The following is a 25,044-nucleotide window of genomic DNA, read 5'->3' on the forward strand; positions in this document are numbered from 1 at the left end:
CAGCTAACTTATATTTATTCTTTTTGACAATAACAGAGCAAGCACGGAGAAAAGTTTCACCATTCTACACCCATTTATGCACCAGCTTGTGTGCACCTCGGCTATTCCACTGGATACCGGGTACGTCTCACCAGCACAAGTACTGGGTAATTCTGCCCACCATGCTTAGGCAGATGAAAAGAAATCATCACCTAGTATTTTGTTTTACCTCCGCAGGAGTATGAACCTGAGGCCTCATGGTTCTCCTTCCATTTCATTGACTAGGTAACACCCTTGGGTGCTACTTATTTTATTATTTTGCTTTTCCTTTCTCCTGCCTTAAAGCAACTCCGAAGTTCTCAAACAAGTGGTATGCTATTAAATAATGGTATCATTCAGCATAAGGCTGCCTCTTCAAAGTGAAAGATAATCAAAATTCATAGTCCGGCCAGATTTAGTTCAGGAGGTGTCCTCATCATACAAGAAATGTAGTGGCAAGCTGTTTTAGAGTTATCATCAAATTTCTACAATAATGAACCTGCAATATTCTCCTCTTACCCCAAGAAAGATTAAATATGGGACAAATCAGAAAGCAAGTTAGGAAACAGCAGTAAGTGCATCACAAAGAAATGCTTCCTTGGGGTGGGATTAATTCAGTAAAAACATACCAACAGCAACCTCAGCTCGTACCAAAGGGCTTGCATCAGAAGCAACACTTAAAAGGCTCTTCATTATGACTTCTTCCCTAACTTTTTCCTCATCATCGTAGTCTTCATCCTCTCCAACCTCATCCTTGGATGTATCAAACCCAACATCAAGTAAAGTACCTAGTGCAAATATAGATGCAGCTCGTACCTGAAATAAATTGCTCTTTTAGTCGAAGTCTGAACAAATAATGGAGAACCATAGTAATAATACACCAACTTGATATATAATTAAACAACAAACCTCAGGCTGTGCTTGAGAAAGTAGAGGCACAAATATTGCTGGTGCATCTGCCTGCATACCTAGTACTTGTGCCTCTGTGAAATCCTCCCAGAGTTTTCCCAGACAAAGGCACAGCCATTGAAGAAACAGTGGTTCAGTTTGGATATCATTATAAGATGATCCCTGAAGATGCTTCAAGCAGACATTAATAAGCCCCATTTCAATACACGCCTCCTGACCCCGTCTGTGACCATCAGTAATTACTGCCAAGACAAATGCAGCCATTGCCCTTTGCTCTGGATAAGCCTCAATGCTGTCAAGAAATCTAATGAAATATGCATGTCCACCATCCTTTACAAGGTCAACCTGGCAAGACTGTCATCTCACAGGAAAAGGGTAATCTAATGAATATTAAACTAGAGGATCATAACACTTAAAGTGAATCGAGAAACACAAACCAAAGGAGATAGTTATCTAAGACAGATGTCAACACGAAGACTCTGAAAGAAAAGAAAGAAATGTTAACATTTTAACACTAAATAGTTTCCACAGTATAATCGATCAAACGAAAGAAAACGCTCAGTGACAAGCATTGAATGAAGGAGAAAAGAACATACTCTATCAACAATACAGATTCCACAACTAGATAAGTAGATTCAGGTAACATCAGAATAAAGAATAAGAAAGCATTCAAGATAGTTCAAAATCCTAACAAAACATAAAACACAAACTACATGTGTAAATCTAGTGGTGATCTCTTCCTTTCCAACTTAGTGCTTGGTTGATGGAGCTGGCGTGGAGGTTCTGTTTTTCGTAATTTTTTCTTAGAACAGCACAATATGCATTAATTAATTTGTGTATAGCCGAAAGAAAATAACTTTAAAATAATGCAATAAGTCAGGAACTAACTTCCTATTGGTTCTTAACATAGTGAAACAAGCATCCAATGGGTTGAATCCAAGATCACAAAAGGGGGGGGGGGGGGAAAGTAAGAAGATAAGAGGAAAAAGTGCAGAATTTAGTTGGAAACCCACCACATATCCATGAGCTGTTTGGATGTGTTGGTTTTACATAGCTAAAACATCTTATATTTGCTTAGAGAGTTGTTTTTGTTTTAGAAAGTAGTATTATTGATAGAAATAGCAGTAAGAAAATGATCTAAATTGGATAGTATGAAGATAATAGCTCCTTCAACTATAAGATGTAGCAAATATAACCCAAATAGGATCGTTGAAATGGAAGATCACTACAGGATTGCTTTGCTATTGGAAGACACGTACCAAAGCAATAAGTAAATTTTATCCAACAATTGTGAAACCAGTAATGTAACAAAGGAGTGATTGTTGAGCATCTATGGCCCAACATATCCACAAGATGAGTATTCTAGAAATGTGAACATTAAGATGTTCATCCGAAGATTAAATAAGATCACAGTAACCACGTTCAACAGAACAAGTAACATACGTAAAGGATAAAATGGCAGGTCGTCTAAGATGTACAATGTCTTAGGTAGACCTTCAAATGCACCCATAAGTGATACTATGAAAATTCAAAGTGTTACTTATGCTTTTGAAAAAGCTTCCAGACACAACAATCGAGGAAATGTCCAAACCCTACCAGGTCCCATTCCCTACTATTTTCCGGTGATCCTTCCAATCACCGGAATCCATCCCCAATCTTCTTTTCTTCTCCCTTTCCTTGCAATAGACTTCAAATGGACGACAGTATTTATTTTGCAGTTGGCTTCAAGGCCTACAACATCACAAGAACATATGGTACGGTGGGATCCTGGTACGACTGGACGGAAAGAAATAGAAACTTTATTGTGAGAACGACTTTCAATGAAAAGACAAAGGAATGGATCGTGCAGACTTTACGGGAAAAATCACTGACAAAGGGGAACATGGTGAAGATATGGAAGAAGAAAGACGTTTTTCACAAGTTTTTCTAGGAACTACAATAAATATGGACACTACATTAGTCTAAAAAAAGTGAGAGGCAGGAGGAAGGGAGTTATTATCATTCCTGAACTAACTTTCAACTCAGGGTGGTTGAACATCGCAGAATAGGTTGGGAGATTCATTAATAGCCACAAAAAGGTAGTAAATTTGGGCAACTAGGCTGGTGAACAAAGACATTCCATATGCTGCAGTACTAAGGAGCATTAAATGGGCTAATAAGGAACCAAAAGATGCTGAGAAAGAGAAGGCAATTATGAAAGTGGATAGAGTCTACATTAATGATGACCCAAAAGAGTATAATGAAGTGCTAAAGAGGAGTTTAGTGGGTATGTGTGAATCAAGAGTCGGAGAAACAATGACTCTATCAAAATTTAGGAGATGGGCCAACCGAATGTGGAAACAAACAGATGGCCCGGACATCTATGAAATGGGCAATGAACTTTTTCTATTTGAGTTTGCACTCAGGTTCATGGCAGAGCAAGTGATTAAAGGAGATTGGGAGTGAAGGAATACTCCAGTTATCCTCCAATGGCGGAACCCAATAAAAGTCACGAGATGCGGGAGTAGTAAAGAAAGCTCAAATTGGGTAAACACTGTAGGGTTACCTGCAATTTTGAGATTAGAAAATTTTCAAACCTATTGGGATCTTATGTTCGAAAGGGCTCCAAATGACTGGGAGGTTGGAAGAGTAGCAGGCCTACTACATGCTCTAAACTAGTTTCCAGGCATCACCACAGAGCCTGACAAGCCAGTTTGGAAATTACATAGCCGAGGAGTTTTCACAGTGAAGTAGACTTCACTGGGAGAGGAATAGAAATCATTCGTTGACAACAGTTTGGCCTTGGAAATTAATCTGGAAGATAAAGATTCCTTTAAAAGTTGCATGATTCACTTGGTTGGTAATTAGAAGAGCATGCCTAACCCATGAAGTGCAACAAAGAAGAGGTATACAGATATGTTCAAGGTGTTATATGTGTGGACAAGAGGCTGAAGTAAATGGCCACCTATTTCTACATTGAAAGACATCTACAGATCTGTGGGACATGTTCTTTTGTATACTTGGGGTAAACTGGACAATGCCCAGAACCACTTTTGAGGTACTAACACACTGCAAGAAATTGGAAAGAGAGGATCAAATGAAAATTGGTGGAAGAATGTCCCTGCTTGCATCTGGTGGACACTATGGAAAGAAAGGAATGAGAGATGTTATGAAGGGAAGGTTAGCAACACAGAGAAGATCAAGATGAGATGTCTTAGTTTTTGTATTTTTGGTGTAAGCAGAATTTAGTGGGGGAAGTAGATAGTTCTTTTTTTTTTTTTTGAGAATTACTACTGCTACTTTATGTACTTCGACTACTCTATTTTATCTGTAAAGCTTTCATTATTTGCTTTCCAAATTGCTTTGAATTTCTTAGCCTTATCTTACCTCTTTTTATGCTTTTTATGCTTTTTTGAGCCGAGGTCTTTCGGAGACAGCCGTCCTACCTTGCACCTAAGAAATCTATGAGCTCATCTACTTCCTCTATACAGTTTCCTTTACACCAAGAAAAAAAAGACACTAACAGTTCCATTTCACATCATGGAACTGTAAATTTTTAGTGGAGTTTATAGGCCAACTGTAAATTTTTGAAAGTTTATTTTGGATTTTGATTTTGATGGCACCCCCTAGGGATTTGTAAATTGCTCCCCATCAAGTTTCCTGATGAGTTTTTTGTGTGACTACAAAGTTACCTATTTCAAAAAAAAAGAATGATAGACCTAATCACATAATAGAAAGGTGTCCCAAAAGACCTACAATCTCTCGAAATCCTAATGAATTTGGCAAAGAATAGAATGCAATAGTAAAAAAAAATCCAAATATATAATACTAACTAGTTGGGATTAAGGCTAGTTAAGTATCCCGCATTGGTGGAGGGATAAGTTGTTTGTCTCCTTATATGGTCTTTGCACTATCCTCACTTCATGAGCTAGCTTCTACAATTGAGTTAGGTCCAAATTCCATTTCTTAACAGGTATCAAAGCTGAGTCCATCCTAGTTATTGTATGTCTCATTATTGGCCCTCAATATTAGGTTGTCTACGCTCTAGTTGATGGGTTTGGCGTGAGGAGGGTTGGGGTTTGAAGTGTCCAAAATTGGTTGAACGATAGGTTGTTTGTCTCCTTATATGGTCTTTTGGGCAATGCTCAACTCATTAGCAAGCCTTTTGAGGTTGAGTTAGGCCCAAAATTCACTTCTTAACCGGCTGTTTTGGCATGCTTACATGGCCTGGTCCCCAAGAGTTAAATCATTGAGTATCTTAATGAAATGGATCTAACGGAGTGGAATAAAATACTGAGAATCCATATGACCAGACCCAACTAATTTACAACAGAGACGTAGTTCTTATACTCGCGGAAAGATCGAATGCTTTCCATCACAACATCTAGTGTTTATTTATTTCCAAATATTCCCATACTAAACACACAGTACTAGCATTTCAAATAGCCTTATGCTTCTTTATCCTCGACTTTCAGCTGCAGATCACATCGAGAAATTTCACCCAGTTAATACCAAATGGGATAGTGAAGAATCCCAGATCTGCCAAGACATGGGCATTGCAGGAACAGTTGTTCTGTTGTTGCACAAAAAAGCATAGACTCCACATGCAGAGCCCCCAAAGTTTACTAAAGTTAAACATGCTTTGTGCAACGCAATCCAGGTGAAGCACACCACTTTTCTCACACAAATATTTTTTCTGTATCTATTATTTTTCACTGATGGTGCATAGGTACAGAAAGAGATTGCAAGACATTTATATGAGAAACAAATATAGATAAAACTGAAACATGAGAAATTTAATATGAGACAACACAGGTGATAGACAAACCAATTCATGTACCTTATCAAGGGCAAGGATCTTCGTCCAAATGAAGACAAGAATTTGCCTAAGCTCCGGAGTGGTGGATTGCAAAAGCTTTAGAACATAAGGAAATATTCCAACAGACAAGGCCTGGAAATAAATTTGTTGACTTAAGAATTACTTGAAAATTGGACACAGAAAATTAGAGGCAGCCAGCCTAATTAACAAGAAGCTTGAAATGCACCACCACCAATAAGTACCAGATCTACAGCCCAAAGTCCCATATCAAGAAATCTTCCGAGAAGAACCAGTGCTCGAAACCGGTGGGATTGACTAAGTAACACCTAATAACAAAGAATAACCCGGTTATCATCCCATACAAAGAGAAAAATGCACCAAAATAACAAAGCCCTCGATAGTGTGAAGACAATCTAATAAATAGGAAAAATATTAGAAAGACAATTAGCAATCAGCTGTATCTTAGGAAAACTATGGTTTTCCAATTTATGTATCCTTCTGTCGAGTCAAGCAGATAAACATAAAGTAAATCTGTTTTTTCTTTTGGTTAGGTAAAACACTAATTAAATCTAGACATCCTTCACAATTCAATTAAAGAAATGTGCTCACACTACGAACAGTACCAACTACTCTTCAAGCAACCCCTATAGAAAAGCTAAGATGATTGTTTTGACTGAGCACTAACATTACTAAAACCAGTTCTGCTGATTTTCCCTCAGAAACTTCAATCACTTGCCTTGTGGTAATTTGCTTCTGCAACGGTAAGGATATGCACACTAGAATTGACAAAAACGTACACTAATCTGCCATAGATTGCAAGATTACTTGAGGAAAAAAAAAGGTATGTAAAACACGAAACAGATGAAGACCCAATTGTGCTGAGAGTACCCAATATTTGATGGCTTTTAAGTTATATATAAGAGGAGAGATTAACCATTCCTCACATAATGACATGACTTTCTGGTTATTTATTCTCTTTAATTTTTTAAGAACATTCTAGTATTCTAAATTTTAGCATGTTATACAACAACATACCCAGTGAAATCCCAAGATGGGGTCTGTGGAGGATAGAGTATATGGCCTTTTATTTGATTTGAACCATAATATTTCTTACCTGCAGCACAATGGGCAACTGCACCGGTGGTTTTTTATTCTCTGATCCATGGTCAAGCCAAAGCTCAAAAGCTGTCAACTGGTCAGTGAAGAATGAGCTAGGCTGAAGAAATCAAAAGATGGGAAAATATTAATCTTGAGAAGATATATGGACCAATTTTTCAGAAAACAGACCAACTTTTAGGAACTAAATATATACAATCAAAGGGACAATAACACATTATCCCACCTGAAATTCCACACTCGGATCATCAAGCAAAGTTGGAAGCTGCAAAAGGCAGATTTCTGCTGCCATGTCCCAAGCATCCCTGTGGAACAAGTACAGGCCCCAAATGAGGAGAAGGTAAAGCATGAATTTGCGTAGCTTGAGTGTTTCTGTAGTTACCACAAGTAGTGCTGATGAGTAGGTGGTAGCATTGGGTATGAAATTGGTGAACAATTTGCAGATCGCATGATTCTTTCAGCAAGTAAAAAATTTCTGAACAAACTAGCAACTAATAGGTCTTGCCTGAACAATCTCTGAAATAGATCTGCGGCTTGGAAGCTTACAGATTAGGAAGAGTTTAAAACACCAAAAAAGGAATTAGGAAAACTGCATCAATCTAACTAGTCTATCACATTACCACGTGGTAGAACATTCCAGGCAATTGTATCAGTTACTGCAGTGAAAATCCAATTCAATTCACCAAGAGGTGTCTTCCGATCTGTTTGGCGGCCCGGAATTCTATCTATCAGAGCATAATCAAATGACTCACAAAATAACGATCGCGTGCAAAACCTAACAGCCGAAAAAAAGATACGAAGAAAGAAAAACTAGTTATAACAAATTTGACTGAAAAGTTAAAAAGAAAAAGAATAAAGAATAGAAAAGATTCTTATGAATAAAGATAGGTCATAATGATTGAAAGAAAGTGACAGGTTATCTAAGAATTCTGACAACATCACACTTGAGGTAAGCACAAATAACTAAGAGTACACTCTGACATACTAAGTGGAAATTCCCTAAGACAGTATATTAATCCTATAGAAACGGTTGGCATAATAGACAACACCCATGTGGTTCCTGGAATACGAGGTGCCATACAACTTTGGGGTATCAAAGGGACTTGTCCTGTTTCAAATATTCTTTTGGTGAGAAAGTTATTCTCACTTTCCATGTATATGGTTAGTAGATGCAAAACAGACATGACACTTAAGATAAACTATAGAATACCATAGAGAGAGAAAATCATAATATCCATCAGTCAGGGACCAAACCCACTGAAATGGTATTCCAAGTTTCCAAAATTAAGTATTGCTGCTAGTTCACCCCATTGCAGAATTGGACAGGTTTAGCAAAAAGCAGGAAGAAAAGCAGAAAGGATAAACAACTTTCTCTGAGAGCAAGTCACCATCTCAATGCCATTTTGATTGGCGTAGTGAGGCAGGAAGTGAAAACATCAGCAGGAAATTCAGCACTCTGAGGAAGTGTCTCATGTGCTTCACAGGCAGCAAGCAGAATACAATCTCTTGTAGAAGGTCCGGAGGTAGAGGCAGTTAAGTCTTGGAGCTGCATTAAGCAATTGGCTTTGATTAGATAATGAGCATAGCAGATAGGTAGATCACCTCATCTTAAGCATGTACTGCGTTATTAAAATACGCACCTGCATAAAGGCATTAACGATCATCCCAGCGGCTGAGCAGTCAAACACATAGATTGAGGGTGTCTTTAACCAAGAGTCCAGGTCACTGATAGGCAATGGGATATACTGCGTATAACTCTAGACCAGATGTCCAATAAGAAAAAATAGATATCGCAAATGCTCTGTGAAAGCAATTTGAGTAAGAAAGAAAACCTTATTAAATAGCCAAATTTCATCCTTGGGTGATGGTTTTGGTACACCATGTCCATTGTAATGGAAAAGAACTCGTTCGGACTTGGCATACTTTCGACAAGTTGTGCAAAGTTTCTTAATTTCATCGACAGTAGGATCCAAGGAGATCTTGCAGCGTGCCTACATATAGTAAGATATTTGGGTCATTTTAATTAAATTACTGAATACCTTACTACACCTTGTCCATGCATAATATCTATTATCACAAAAACATTTTTTTACCTTAGGTTGCCACCTCTCATATTGTTGGTGCAATGTTCTCCCAATTGTTTCAAGGGCTCTTTGAGGTGGCATAGAAAGCGGATCTGTCATACGGAATAATAGTAAGTACCAAAGTGATTGCTGGTGGACAGAAATTTTCACGCACCAAAATTTGAAAATTGCTGATTGCAACTAAGAGGTAGCTTCTTAACCAAATTCATCCAATATCCCCAAGAGAATATGAACTGCTTGCTATGAAAGCTGGCATGGCTGATACCGAAATATATTCAAGTAAAACAACAGAGTAAGCCAAGATGTACTATCATCAACTATTCTCCTACATTCTGCTGTCATTGCTGGAGTGATAACAAAAGCAAAAAGTATACAAAACTCCATAATACTTAAAAGGTTCCCAAAGATATGCTACTGCACAAGTATGACACAGAACCTTCAACAAATGCTATCCGGAGAACTGAGAGCTCTGAAAAACCTGTTAAGGTTATTATTCCAAAAGGAAGGGCAAAAACTAGGGGGTGAGGGACTCTTAGGGAGCAGGAGACAATTCACATACGAAGGTCAAGGACACCACAAAATTGGATGATAAAATCATGAAAGAACAAATAAGGGGGTGAATTGGCAGAGAGGAATTGAGAATAGGACTTTGTCACTGGAAAACCATATATTAAAAGAAATCCAAAGGCAAGTAAAAGTGCAAACACTCAAAAAGAGGACAGAATCTACAGAAATAAAAGGAAAGAAATGGGAGAATTGCCATATTTCTCATGGAGAATGGATATGATAGACCAAAAATCAAGAGAAGTTGATAGCATCCACGTTGGCATACCTCCATAAAATTGACGGGTTTCAATGAAAAATCAAGAAAATGTTTATCACAGAAGAAGTGTCCAGATTCAAGCCCAAAAGGAAAAAGATTGGGGCCACATGAAGCTCCAAAAGGAAGCTCAAAAAACACTGAATGTTCAAAGCCAAAAGATGCTGACATTTCATGCTAAAACTGTTGAAGTCACGTAGAAGTTTTGGTGGAAATTTGTCAGTTCTTTCCTTTTTCTTGACAACTAATTGTAGGAAAAAGTTTGACATTATTTTTATATGCTTTCCTAGTATAAAGTTTCCTGGTTTAAAAGTTTTCTAGTTTAAAAGTTTCGTAGTTATTATTTCCATAAAAGTAGGATTTGAATCTCATGCTATTTGGGATAGGTTTCCACCATATATATAGGGGTGGATTTTGTTATTTTTAATGACATTATTAATATTATTTGAGAGGTTTCTCTTCTTTAAACCTTTGTGTATGGTGACTATGAATTTATCTTACAACCTCATAAGAATGTTATTTAAGAGGTAAGATTAATACTTAACTTGATATCTTTGGTTTCTATTAAAGTAAATCAAAGAAAGTAATTAGTCTTATACTAATTGTGGTCTCTAATTTCTTCGAAGTAGGAGTCTAGATCACTTTTGATCTAAGTTCTTGAATTGACTCTATTTGTATCATAATTAGTTTTCACTGGGTATGTTATTGTTGTTGTTGTATCATAATTAGTTTTAATCAGCTAATTTTGAATACTAAGATCAATTAGGGTTCTTAGTACTTTATCTTGAAATTTAGGGATTTTATTCTCAAATTTCACATATCTTTCAATTCTTGTCTTGGCTGCCCTTCCCATCACCCCCTACTTATACAACCTGTTAACATAGAACTTTCCATCCTCTTGGTGTACCAAAATCAATCTATCTGGATCTAAAGTGGTACCCGGGAACCCTCCAACCAGCTTCAAGAGCTCCACCACCTCACCAATTTCCCAATCATTAAGAATTCTTTTGAAGACTAGGTTCCAACCTTGTGTGGTCCACATCTCCTCTATTCTGTACTCAGGATTAGAGCATATGGAAAGAAGTCCAGGAAATAAGCTTTTTAGGATCCCCTGGTCACACCATTTGTCTGTCCAGCACTTTGCCTTATTACCCCCTCCGCACAGAAATCATAGTGTGGCATTTTAGGTCTCTCCAGTAATTTCTGATAGTTCTCCACATCCCAACTCCATAAGTGGAGGTCACTTCATTTGTGCACCAGTGATCTTATTTCCCATATTTATGTTGAATTATCTCTCTACATAGATCCTGATTCTCATGAACATATCTCCATAGCCATTTGGATAGCAAACACTTGTTCTGTAGCTTAAGGTTTCTGATTCCCAATCCCCTATTCTTTTTGCTCTGCTGAACTGTCACCCATTTCACCAAATTAAATCCCTTCACAATCTTGTTTCCTTGCCACAGAAAGTTCATTCTCAATCCATCCAATGACTTTATCACCCTCCCTGGAGGGGGAATAATGACATCACATATATTGGCATAGACTCAAACACTGAGTTAATCAAGGTTACTCTCCCTCCCAGACATAAGTATTGGGACTTCCATATTGCTATTTGTTTCTCAGACTTCTCAATTATGTCATCCCATATCTCAATTGCTTTATGTTTGGACCCCAAGGGTATGCCAAGGTAGACTGTTGGCAGCCCTTACACCTTACACTTGAGAAATGTTTGCTAGGCACTCAATCTGCAACTTCCTTCATTGGGAAAATGCCACTCTTTCTCCCGTTTACTTTAAGACCTGAGCATGCTTCAAAGATAACCAAGATCACCCTCAAGTGACAGATCTGTTCCTGTTCTGCTTCACAAAAAACTACTGTATCATCAGCATACAGTAGACGAGTCAGCTTCATAATCTCCTCTACCTTGTTTTTAATACAAAACCCCCTTATCCAATTATTTCTAGAGGCAACTCTCATAAGACTATCCAAACCCCTCATAGCAATAATGAACAAGAAAGGGGACAGTGGATCCTCTTGTCTTAAACCTTTTTCTGCTGGTAAAAAACCAGTTGGTTTCTCTCTTAACAAGAATGGAGAACCTAGTGGTTTTAATATAGAAAGTTATCCATCTAAGCCATCTCCATCCAAAGCCCATCTGTCTAAGGATGTTGATCAGAAAATCTCAATTCAAGTGATCACAAGCTATTTCAATATCTAACTTACACACCACCCCTGGCACTCCACTTCTGATTCTGGTATCGATGCATTCACTTGCTATAAGAGCAGCATCCCTGATCTGCCTTCCTTTGATGAAGGCCATTTGGTGCTTATAAACTAACTTGTTGATCACTTTCTTCAGCCTCTCTGCCAGCACCTTGGCAATAATTTTGTAGACTCCAGTAATCAGACTTATAGATATGAAGTCCCTCAACTCATTTGCCTGTGTTCTTTTGAAGAAAGGCTACAAAGGTGGCATTGAAACTTTTCTCAAACATTTGGTGGGAATGAAAACTATGAAAGGTCTGCATCAAATCTTCTTTAACCAATTCCCAGAAAGCATGAAAAATAATCACAGTATAGCCATCTGGGCCAAGTGCTTTGTTAATAGCACATAATTTAATCCCTGCCCAAACCTCCTCTTCAAAGCCCCTTGATAACCATTCCGATTCATTCCTTGTGATTGTCTGAACATCCATTATGTTCAAAGATGGCCTCCATCCTTTAGGTTCTTTATACAAATCTTGATAGGAATGAACAATTGAGCTTTTGATTGCCAAAGGATCAGTAATCATAACTTCATTAATCTTCATGGGATCAACGGGATTAATCCTTTTGTGAGTTGTAGCCATTCTATGAAAGAACTTGGTGTTCTTATCACCAATCTTGATCCATTGAATTCTGGATTTCTGTCTCCAATGTATTTCTTCATTCTTTGCCACTTCCTCATAATTCATTGCTACACTGGCCCTCATCAACTGCTCATAATCGGTTAAAGGACTGAGTTCCTGAGTGGCTTCCAAACTGCTTATTTTCTCCATAATCTGATTTTTTCTAGCCCTCCAATTCCCCCTGTTATCCATGCTTCTGATTTTTTCTAGCCTTCCAATTATCCCTGTTATCCATGCTCCAGTCATGCACTTTGTCTCTAAAGCCATCCACATTTAGCCACCATTTCTCATATTTGAAGTAAGACTTTCGAATGTCCCATCTCCACAAGTCAGGATTATTGGGTTATGATCAGACCCTAGTTTTGGTAATGTGCTTTGTTTGATTTGATTGAACAGTTCATCCCAGGGGAATGAATACAAGAACCTGTCTATTCTAGAAGCAATTCTCTGGTTTTCTCCTCCTCTCCTTGTATAAGACCCCCCGAATAAAGGGGGGTCAATCAGCTCTAATTTATTTATGCAGCTAGAGAAATCTGACATATCTCCACATAATCTAATGCAATTAGTTTTTTTCGAGGGAAATCTAGTAGTATTGAAATCACCACATACTACCCATGGTCCTTCACAGAACCTCCTCATGGCTCCCATCTCCTCCCAAGTTCCGTTCTAACATTTCTATCACAAGAAGCATAGACAGCCATGAGAAACCATGTCAAATTCTCATTTATGCCCTTGAACTTGCTAGTAATGCATTGATTGCCATGTTCCACAAATTCTCCCTCCAGGATCTCATATCCCACATCACTATTATCCCCATTTACTCCCTATAGATTCAAGCCAAATGCCCCACATCCACCTATTCCCCCCAATTGTTGTATGTAATCCCCCACTTCCCCTTTTAACTTGTTTCACACTAACACAACAATGCCAGACCCTTCTTGTTGAATTCTACTCCTTACTGGTTCCCTTTTGTTCTCCTTGTTTAGCCCCCTCACGTTTCACGAGAATATTTTCTTCTTCATGCTAATGGGATGGACATTCCTCCCTCGACTTCTTGATTCACTTCGTGGTTCTGTATATTTAAATTTAACAACAATGATAAGGTTCCTCAACTGCTTGGGGATCTTGCTTGCCAAGACTTTCAGCAGTAGCCACTATTTCGTTTTCTTCCCTTACCCTTTTATGATCAATTTTTAATAGTAGTGCTAATGCTTCCTCTGTACACCCTTCAAATGCAACTTCAAACTCTTTGCGTAGTTTCAGAATATTTTGTTGCATCCACAAATCAGCTTTCCTTTCTGCTTCTTTGTTGCATTCCGACGCATCAAATTGAGTAGGAGTTGGGTCTCCCACCAGTGTGATTTGTCTTGAATTCAGTTGTCCCTCTGCTTCAGCCTCCTCTACAGGCATATCAGCTAAGTTCATGGTCGCACTCCCTCCATGCACCATATTCACGGTCCCCTCGAAAATCAATTGTAGATTAGTCTTCCCTCTCACAAGTTCCTCCACTAGTAAATGGTCTGTGGGAGAAAAAATTGATTGTCAAGCCTCTTCCCATTTATTTACCTCAATTATAAAAGGTCTTGGGCCTCTTCCCGGGTTGGAGTCATGATCGAACATGGCGCTTGCGTGGTGGACTTAGTTAAGAAATAAAGTTGCGCTTTTGCTATTAGCTATAGCTTTTGGCATAATGGCAAGCGCTAGATCCTAACAAGTGGTATCAGAGCCAAGGTCATGGGTTTGATTCCTAAGAGCAACATGTTGCATGAGGCAAGTGTGGGGAGAGGGATTGTTGGGTAATGCCAACATCCTGCCTATGGCAAGGCCCACGAGGGGCTAGGGTGGCCCGGGTCGGAGTCATGATCGAACATGGCACTTGTGTGGTGGACTTAGTTAAGAAATAAAGTTGTGCCTTTGCTATTAGCTATAGCTTTTGGCATAATAGTAAGTGTTTGATCCTAACGACAGACCAAATGCTTAAATATGAAATCAACGAAAGGAGTGCTTCTTTGACTTGGTTAGCAGTAAAACCCATCTACCAAAGGTGTCAAGTAGAAAGGTCACAAGATGTGCTTTTCACTTGGTTAGCAGTAAGGGAGACCATGCTCACAACGAAAAACTAGAGGAAGTAGGGACTATATAGGTCAATTGGTGCTACATTTGCAAACGCTCGAGATACTGATCACTTACTGTAACACGCAGGTTGAAAGCCAATTAGCAAACTGTATTAATTTTGTTCAGCATCCAGTGGACGACACAAACCAGAACTAAGGATAAGTTATACAATTGGGCCTCTAAATGAAGGAGAATGAGGTGTAGAGCTTGGGAAGTAACCCCTTTGTCCCTTGAAAGGTGGATAACACTTTAGTACAAATAGTTTTGTTGTCTTTTGGGTCTAGTCAATTTTTGGAGCACCAATGAGGTCCCAGCTAGGATAGATGCTGCGGTGTTCTTTGTAGAGAATCTTATCTGTGTAAACCTATTTACTTTTTGTATGCCCCTTGTATACTGAAGATTATCCCATCACATCAAATAAGATATTTACCTTGTCTAAAATGTTAGCAAAAAGAAGAAACACTTGTTCTTTTAGTAGAAGGAAAGTTTAGCATACCAATCCAACACTGCATTCGAGCACAAGGAGATATCCTTATTGCATCAGGTGGATCAACGCTGATATTCAAACACAAAACAAGGGCAACACATCCCGTCTTCATCTGCAAGAAGTTTTGCAAGCTTAGATGGTAAAAAGATATCAAACATTTGTTTATTATATGAGAACTAAGCCCAAACTCTGTAAGATATTAGCAAGCTCAAAAATAAGATTGAAACAAAAGGTCATCAAGCACTACATATATATATGATTTTCTCTTTTTACATCAAGTAACAAGGAACAAGTGCAGAAAATGGAGGGGCGAGCCCATTATCCACCGAGTTCTGAACCATGTGCCACGGCCCACGGGCTCTCAGGCCTTTCTTGGTAATAAAAGAGGCATAAAGTAAAAAGCAACAGGTATAAAACAAATCCAATCAAGCATTTAAAAAATCCAAATCATATCTTGAGACTTTGGCAAGACTGTTGTGCAGCAAGAACAGCTCTAGATAACCTTTTTTGTTGCCTGAATAAAGAAGCTCTAAACAACTTTTTTTTGCAAAGAAGAAAATGATTACATCTTAAAATCACTTTTAGGCTTATCCCAAAGAAGAAAGGTGCCAAAGAGCTTAGAGATTTTAGGCCTATCAGCTTAATTGGTAGTGTCTATAAACTGTTTTCCAAAGTACTCACTAAAAGGCTGAAGGGGGTGATCTCTAAATTGGTAGATGATCATCAGATGGCCTTCATCAAAGGCAGACAGATTATGGATGCCGTGCTAGTGGCCAATGAAGCGGTGGCCTTCATCAGAAGCCAGGCATCCTGTGTAAACTGGATATAGAAAAAGCCTATGACCATGTGAATTGCAACTTCTTACTCAGCTTGATGGAGAAGATGGGATTTGGACACAAATGGCTTCACTGGATCAATTTTTGTATTTCCACTGTCAGCTTTTCCATTCTTATAAATGGTGGTCCAGCTGGATTCTTTAAATCTCAAAGAGGTCTTAGGCAAGGGGATCCTCTGTCTCCCTTCCTCTTTGTGATTGCCATGGAAGGACTTAACAACATGTTTAAGGCAGCCAAGGTGAATGGATGGATAAGAGGATTTGAAGTAGCTAAAAATGCTTCTGAGAGTATGGAGGTGTCTCATCTACAATATGCTGATGACACACTTATTTTTTGTGATGCTGATAAGGATCAATTAAGACATCTCAGGGTTATTATTGTCCTCTTTGAAGGTATTTCAGGAGTACGCATCAACTGGAGGAAGAGTATGTTATATCCAATTAATGAAGTGGCTAATATGGAGATCCTTGCTACTATTTTGGGTGGAAAGGCTGGGGAGCTTCCTTCTGTGTACTTGGGTATGCCCCTTGGAGCTAAATCACAATCAACTGAAATATGGAACAATGTCATTGAAAGATGTGAGAAGAAGCTGGCCAGATGGAAGTCACAATATTGTCTTGGGGGGGGGGGGGGGGATTGACTCTCATCAAATCCACTCTTGATGTCCTTTCCAACATATATAATGTCTTTGTTCCCTAGAATCAGGAGGGAGTTCTTATGGAATGGGAACTCAGAAAGGAAAAGGTTCCATTTGGTAAAGTGGAAAGCAGTTATATGTGACAAGAAGTCTGGTGGTTTAGGAATCAAGAATCTGAAAGATCACAGCAAAGTCCTAAGGATGAAGTGGTTGTGGAGGTATACATCAGAACAACATCAGCTTTGGGGGAGAGTTATCAAAGCCAAATATGAGCAGGAGGATAATTGGATGACCAAGGAGGTCATCACACCTTATGGGGTTAGTCTCTGGACGTCCATCAGAGCATTATGGAGTGAATTGCAAGGACACTCCAAGATTAGAGTTGTAGATGGAGTGAAATGGCAGGTGGTAGACTTCACTAATGGAACAACATTTGGAAAGGATTGATACCCTCTAAGGTGAAATGCTTCACATGGCTAGTTATCAGAAGAGCATGTCTTACTCAAGAAGTGTTGCCAAAAAAAGGAAAGACACTAGTTCCCAGGTGTTTTTTGTGTAACTTGACAGGAGAAACAAACAAACATCTGTTCTTACATTGTAAGTACACTAGGAGCTTTTCCTAAACATCTCTGGCCAAAGCTGGACCATGCCAGAACATACTTCCGACCTCCTTAGCTGCTGGATTAGAAGAGGAGGCAGTAAGACTCAAAAGAGATGGTGGAAATTGATTCCTTCATGTATTTGGTGGGCTGTCTGGAGGGAAAGGAATGGTAGATGTTTTGAAGATAGACTCAATTCCATCCACAATGTCAAATGGAATTGTTTAGTATCTTTACTTTTTTGGTGTAAACAATTATGTATAGAAAATGTAGATCAAATCATAGATATGATAGGAAGCTTGTAATTTTTGTTTGAACATGGCTGTAACCTTTTTTTGATGGTGGCCAGCATTCCCTGATGCTGAAGAACACTACTTACCAATTGTCAAAAAAAATGGCATGAGATTTTATTCTGAAAATGGTCTTCCCAGATATTTACAACATAACTCTCCATCACTCCAAAACAGTTGCAGAGATGTGGTCAATGCAGGGTTGGAATATCAGATTTAGAAGGCATATAAATGATTGGGAAGTCCAGAGAGTGGCTGATTGTTTTAGTGCTCTCAATCAGTTCACAGGACTACAAACTGGTGAAGATACATTTTGGTGGCAAGGGAACAGTAAGGGCTCCTACAGGGTCAATGCAGCATATCATCTCATGAACCAGTCCAACCTCCAGATTCATAACTGGCCATGGAAGCAAATTTGGAAAGCCAAAATTCCATGTTTTGTGTGGTTACTAGCTAGAGAAGTTGTCCTCACACTGGACAATATGATGAAGAGGGGAAAGCCCCTGTGCTCTAGATGCTTCATGTGCAAGGAGAATGCAGAGACAGTAAACTACCTATTCCTACACTGCAAGTTCACAGGCATGATTTGGAGTATCATTTTGAACCTTAAAGGCATAGCATGGACCATGCCACGAAAGGTTTCCGAAGCTCTGAGAAGTTGGGAAGAAGCAGGCTCAGTAGCAAAGGACAGAAATATATGGAGACTTATCCCAGCATGTATTTGGTGGACATTGTGGAAGGAGAGAAATTCCAGGTGCTTTGAGGGCATGAAGAATGATGTGCAGCAGAAGGTTAAGCTAAATTTTATCGTACTGCTTTGTTTTTGGTGTAATCAGTTCTATTCAAATGACACTATTTCTATCATTGATGTCCTTGATTCATTATAGATAGAAAAAGGAACATTCTAGAATTCCAATTGTAAATATGGTTTCAGTACTACCCAAGTACTATTTTGGATATAATACACGGTTACTATTCTCAAAAAAAAAAACACTTTCACTTCAATGTTAAGTTTAGTTGTTGAAGAGAGTAACAACAAAAGCATCACAAGGTTAAAGTATGCACAATAGATAATTGAGAAAGCACAATTTAGCAAAAGTCAGAAAGGGCAGAAAAGATATAAAGCCATAACACAAACAGTCATTAATAAATTAAGAAAAAATAAGAGAAACTGAGACATCAGTTGATACTTCATAATAGCCTCCTCTTCTGGTTTCACCAAGCTCTATTTAGATTAGAGGTCCAGGTAAAACCTTTAACTTTTTTCACAGAGTTCTTTTCTAGATGTAAATCACAACAAGTGGAAAACAAATTCCCTGACAATCTACAATGTGTCACAATGGAAAAATTGCATATTTATGCACATCGCAAGGCTGGAATTTGAATCTTAGAAGGACTTTAATGATTGGGAAATGGAGACAATATATCTCTTGCTACAAATGCTAAGCGACATTGTGTTGCAGTTGAACCACAACAAAATAGACTCTATCAGTTGGAAGGGTCACTCCAAGGGTATTTTCTCAGTTAGAAGTTGTTATATATGCTGGATTGTAGCAACAACGTGAGTTTTGGCCTTGGAAAAAAATATGGCACAACAAGGCATCAATAAAGGTCTTGCTTTTTCTGGATTGTGGCTAGGAGGAGATGCCTCACACAAAACAATCTCCCAGGGGTTTTCAGTTTTCAGTAGATGTCCATTATGTGAAGAACAATCTGAAGAAGTTACCCACCTTTTTTTGCATTGCAGGGTTACAAATCAGTTATGGAACATGTTCTTGTGAATTTTTGGTATATCTTGGACCATTCCTAACTCCATTACAGAAATTCTAAAGTGCTGGACCAGGGAGGATCTGTGCAGGAAAGCTCAAAAGACCTGGGACACTGTTCCTCAAGTTATCTGGTGGTCTGTTTAGCTTGGAAAAAATAGCAGAATCTTTTAAGGCAAAAGAAGAAACATACAGCACCTTAAACTTAGATACATTTTGTCGATCGTTTTTTGGTGCAAACTAGTTTTTGTACAAGATGTAGATGATTTTTTAGACACAATAGCTGATTTGCACAAATTGTAATTGCACTGACTTATAGTGCAAATTTTTTATACAATATATTATTTACCCATCAAAAATGGAATCTCAAGTGTTTATCCGATTTATTACCCTGCTTCAACATACAATATAGCTCCAGGATGTAAGAGCTTCCCCTTTTCTTCAATACTCCTAGAAGAACAAAGAGAAAGATCTTAGTGTTTCTCCGATCAAAGACTCAGAGATTCCCATTTTCTTCAATACTCCTACAGCATAATGTAAAATTAGGTGGTTGTTCGTTTCTGCACTGTTTTGGCAAATGTAGCATATATTTACAATCTGGTTTCTACTGGTAACCATGTTTAAGATAACATTTACATCATTTATAAATAACTAGCTGTGCCAAGATGATAGAAAGGCCTATGTTTCAGGCTAAATACATTTTCCTTTTTGCCTCCTCACAAAATTCTATATTTTTTTCCAAACAAAAAAATCCACCGTATTGCAAAAGGAATAGTGTTCCATGTGTAGTCATTATTTTGCAAACCCTTTCTGTTCCATTCTTGTGAAAATACAAGTATGGTTAGTCGCATTGTCCGGTGAATATCCAAACCAAAACAACAAAGAACATGGACCATAACTGATAGCTGACTATCTTTGGTGTACTAAAAGTGTATCTACCTTCTACATTATGTGTAGTAGCAGTAAGAAAAGCATTAGAACACTTTGGCCTTTTTTAATTGAGAATATCACTTTTAAAGTGAGTAATGACTGAAAACTAGCTTTTTGGAGTCATAATTGGATTGGTCACTTCCCTCTAAAAGACAAATTTGCTGACTTGTCCAAATCAACCAGTCATCCCAATTCCACAATAAGTAGCTACAAAGAAGAACGTAGTTGGAACTTTACATTTAGAAGGAATCTTAATGACAGGGAAATTGAAAGAGTTGTTGCCTTATTGAGAATATCTATTCTAAAGTGAGTAGTGATTGGAAGCTAGCTATTTGGACTCACAATTGAATTGGTAACTTCCCTCTAAAAGACCAATTTCCTGACTTGTACAAATTGACCAGCCATCCTAATTCCACAATCGCTAGCTACAAAGAAGAAGGTAGTTGGAACTCTACATTAAGAAGGAATCTTAATAACAGGGAAATTGGAAAAGGTGTCTTGTCTGGAACTCTTGCGACAAAATTTTCACCCGAACAAGCTCCCAGCAACATCTTTGGGCCTGGATTCTATGGAATACTAAAGCACCATTCAAAGTGGAATGTTTCTCATGGCTGGTGGCAAAAAATGCATGTTTGACACATGAAATCCTCCAGAGAAGGGGAATCTAATTGCGCAACTGGTGCCAGCTATGTGGAGAGAATTTTGAAACAATAAATAACCTTTTCATTCATTGCAAGGTGAGAGTAGAACTTTGGCACAGATCTTTGAATATAGCAGGAAATAACTCAATTCAAGAGATTTAAGTTTAACTGCATAATTTTGCTTTCTTTTTGGAATAAAGAGGAATTTGTAAATCAATACTGCGAAAGATCTTTCTTTAGATTTTTTTGTTCACTTATAATTACAACTACACTTCATGCACATTCAAATAACCTTTTCATAGACTGTACGCATCTGAATATTGTGTTTTGACTTCTGAATGTCAAAAAAATGATGTGGCAAAAATGTAAGAAGTAATATGTGACCACCAGGTCAAGTATATCGATTGAATTCTTTTATTTTCATAATGATGGTGCAAGGGCTGGCTTTCTTGCACCTCGATTATCCCACTGAGTACCTGCTACATCCCACCAAAGGTAACGATAAATCCATCCACAACGACTTCCACAAATGAGAAGAAATTAGCAAGAATTTTTCCACTGTTGCAATTTGAACCATTGTCTCCATGGTAGTGCAACAATTGAACATTGAGCTATGACCTTGCCTTTTTTGAACTTTAAAACAATAAAACTACATTATTTTTAAGCTATGACCTTGCTTACACATGTGCATATCTAAAATTTGAAAGGATAACAAAATAAAGTTGACATGTAACTATTAGGGATATGCATTGTGTCAAATCCGATATTCCAATAAATGAGCAAACATGTTGATATCGGAAGTCACTTTATATTTGTTTTTATAAGGGATTAGTTGTCACCTTATTAGTCAAAAAAATAAAAACCATTCCGGAGTCATCTCCACTGGTTTCGTAGGTTGAGATTATCAATTGGTCGATAAGTTCACTAGGTGCTCCAAGTTCCATGAATCAAAGAAATATATGGCAAGCATGAAGCTAAAAGTATTAACCAGGGACCTCTTTGCATCCATAATACTGGGAGAGAAATATAGCAGTTAATGCTCATAGGGAGAAAAAATGTATTCATGGAAATACTTAGAAGGTGGGAAAGGATCCGGATTCACTTCTTTTATTTGATTCATACCCGCGTAAAGGCTTTTCCTGATTAAGGAAAACATTAATCTAACGCCAACAATCATGTTGTACATCACAACTTTTAAATTATGTTTCACGTCTGCGCCACCATGCCGCTGGTTTAGATGTTCATGGCTTCATGCAACTTAGAGATTGAATCATTCACAGCCATATCCAACAAAGACACTAGACAGTAGACACATGTTCAAAGTATTCACATAGGAAAAAAATTATATCACCTTACATAGAACTTTAAGGCTGACTCATATTAATAAAATATTGTCAAATACAAATCAAAGGAACTAATGGTTTGATGGAAATTGTAATGGCTTGCTACCAAAGTTAACATTGTGGAGTTTTTATGTTTATTTTGACAGACAAGGAAAAAATTTAACCTTCTGCTCAGATGAGCATTCATCCTTCCATGTATTAATCTTCAACTTGAACCAATGAACGTTACACTAAACTAAAATCCAAGAAACTCTTGAGCAGAAACTAATAACCTTCCGTAAAGATAACAGAATTTGAAACTATTTCAATCAAAAAGGGGAAAAGGAAATGACAGCACAAATGAGAACAGTATTATTATTGGATTTGAGCAAAATGAGAATTGAATATTTATAGTTGATAGATTTAGGTGAAAGTTGAAACTAAAGTTCATCAAAATCATTCAAAGATGCTTCCAAATTCACACAATCATACTCCAGGAAATTTACAACACTTAAGAATCGTAATGAAAACAAATGTGTAAGGAGGCACATCTTACCCGGTCCTTAACCCGCCACTTAGAGACCAAACCAGTATTAGCCGGTCCAGAAGGAACATACGCCTCAAACTCATCATGCCGGAGCTCACGAAACAATATAAATTGCGGCACATAAGCCATACTTGTCTCTTTTGTCTTCATCATCGTCACATTGTCAGCCACAACAACAGCACCATAGGTACTATTGTTAATCCTACCATCATCTTCATGATCCGCAGCGTCCTCCACAACAGCTAATGACTGAGAAGTTGTCAAATCACCCAATGCCATTGAATTGTCTAACCTTGATCACTAATCAAATTAATTTTGAACAGCAACTCAAAAACGAGTTAGAACACAATGGGAGATGTTTGTGGTGAAGTGAGATACGATTGTTGAGATCAATCAACAAAAGCGGAGAACCAGAGACGATGGGAGATTGAGATTCACTGTAAAGCTCAAAGTCGTTCTGCTAAAAATCCTAGAAGGAAAGTGCACTGGAAGGGGACGCCATGTACAGGTAGGATGGCGGAGTAAGAGAGGAAGAACAAACATACACTGTGGCTCCAGGAGGCGATATAAAGGGAAGTAAAAGGAAAAGAAAGTTTTGAAATGATCAAAATGGTCCTTCATATAAGCGGATTACACTATTTTTGGCCTTCATATATATATAACGTACCTAAAATAGTCCTCTATATATAAAAAGTTATCATTTTAGTCTTTAATATATACTAATTAATCGAATTAGTTCTTAATTTATGAAAAAAGATTATTTTAGTCCATCAAAATGATCATTTTAGTTTTAAATCTTAAAAATAATGATACAAGTAAAAAAATTACTAAAGTTTAAAAATGAGAGTGAAACCTTTCAGCTATAACTAACCAGGGTCGTCTCGACCATAAAGTCACCAAAGCAATTGCTTGGGATCTCAATTTTTGGGGGGTCTCATATTATATATATATATATATTAATAAAAAAATATCATATATTGATAAATTTGAAAAAAAAATGATAGAAAATATAATAATTATTTACCTCATTTAATATAGAGATCGTTGAAATAATTGAGAAATGAAATAGTGTTTAGCCAATTATAGCCTTTCTTATGAGGCTATCTATTTTGTTGTCTCATTTATATTCTAACGATTATCATGAGCTAACATTAGTATTCTTATATTTACCTTTCTTTTATTCTCCTTTCACTATTTTTATTCTCTCATTACTGAATATTCTAAAGTTTCTCAAACGGTCAAACTTTCTACATGATGCAAAATCTATTGTTGTGTGTTTATAAAAATATCAAATTTATTTTTTGGTGTCTTCTTCAAATTTTAAGCACTATTTTAATATCATTATATCAACTTATCAAATCAGAGCAACATTATTTCAATATTATTATATAAACTTTTAAAAATTCTGAGCTAGGTTTTATTATGAGAAAATTATGGAAATAGATAAAATTATCAAGTTATTTATGTATAGTAGCTATAGTTTAAAATTATTGTAAAAAAAGACTACATATTATTTTTATAGCAAAATATTTGATTTTAATTAAAATCCTAAAATATATTCTTTTTTTACTCCCAATCAATTACACTCTCTCTCCTCAAACCCACTCTTTATCTTTTGTTTTAATCGTGCCTCTCCATATTTCTACATACTCTCACCCCAACCTCAACCTCAACCTCAACCTCACTCTCTCTCTATTCTAATTCTTCAATGTCTATCCATATTCCACCTCAAAACGAAAAATCCTCCAAAATATTTTCCAGCAGAATTCCGTTGAAACAGGTAACTATGTATTTTTTAGATTTTTTTGCCAGTTTTAGTGCTATTTTGTATTTTTTCAGTTTCTTAAATATCACCATTTTCCATATTATTCATCAATTTGAGTCAAAGTATCTTTTTTTTTTAGATAACTTCTCCATTTATTAGGGTTGGAGTTGTATTTTATTCCAATCCATATGCATTTTGAATTAAAAAAATAATCTGTATCCTCAACTTACTTGTATTCTAAGTTTATTTGTATTATAAATAGCTTTTTCGTATCCAAGATTTATTTGTATCACAAATTTTCTTGTATTCTAAAATTATTTGTATCCACTATTTATTTGTATTATAATTATATTTTTTTAGTTCAGTCTCAATTTGTAGTTTTATTGTTACTTTGTATTACATATCTTGGTTAAACTACATAAGTGTATATCAATAGCATCAAAGTTATATTTAAATTTAAATATATAAAAATA

The 25,044-nt window shown here is 37.2% G+C and overlaps 1 protein-coding gene across 11 annotated transcripts in view; it reads right to left on the bottom strand.

The window, feature by feature from the left end:
- LOC129875498 (regulatory-associated protein of TOR 1-like) overlaps positions 1-23,337 on the bottom strand; it is a 42,978-nt gene extending 19,641 nt beyond the window's left edge. For 10 of the 11 annotated variants that reach the window (XR_008763201.1, XR_008763203.1, XM_055950773.1 and 7 more), the window contains exons 1-14: positions 22,816-23,337; positions 15,248-15,350; positions 8,935-9,017; positions 8,674-8,832; positions 8,482-8,598; positions 8,230-8,387; positions 7,462-7,616; positions 7,224-7,368; positions 7,068-7,146; positions 6,840-6,941; positions 5,968-6,051; positions 5,747-5,857; positions 928-1,281; positions 648-834 (exon numbers count right to left, since the gene is read on the bottom strand). Coding sequence is in view for 9 of the 11 variants with exons in the window: in XM_055950773.1 (XP_055806748.1) it covers positions 648-834; positions 928-1,281; positions 5,747-5,857; positions 5,968-6,051; positions 6,840-6,941; positions 7,068-7,146; positions 7,224-7,368; positions 7,462-7,616; positions 8,230-8,387; positions 8,482-8,598; positions 8,674-8,832; positions 8,935-9,017; positions 15,248-15,350; positions 22,816-23,085 (2,107 nt within the window). In the remaining 2 variants the exon portion in view is untranslated. Of the gene's footprint in view, positions 1-647; positions 835-927; positions 1,282-5,746; positions 5,858-5,967; positions 6,052-6,839; positions 6,942-7,067; positions 7,147-7,223; positions 7,369-7,461; positions 7,617-8,229; positions 8,388-8,481; positions 8,599-8,673; positions 8,833-8,934; positions 9,018-15,247; positions 15,351-19,756; positions 19,794-22,815 lie in introns of those variants that run through there. The other variant, XM_055950774.1, reaches the window with a different exon arrangement.
- Positions 23,338-25,044: the final 1,707 nt, after the last annotated feature.

The sequence above is a fragment of the Solanum dulcamara genome, chromosome 12 (assembly GCF_947179165.1).
Source record: "Solanum dulcamara chromosome 12, daSolDulc1.2, whole genome shotgun sequence".
Classification (NCBI taxonomy): domain Eukaryota; kingdom Viridiplantae; phylum Streptophyta; class Magnoliopsida; order Solanales; family Solanaceae; genus Solanum; species Solanum dulcamara.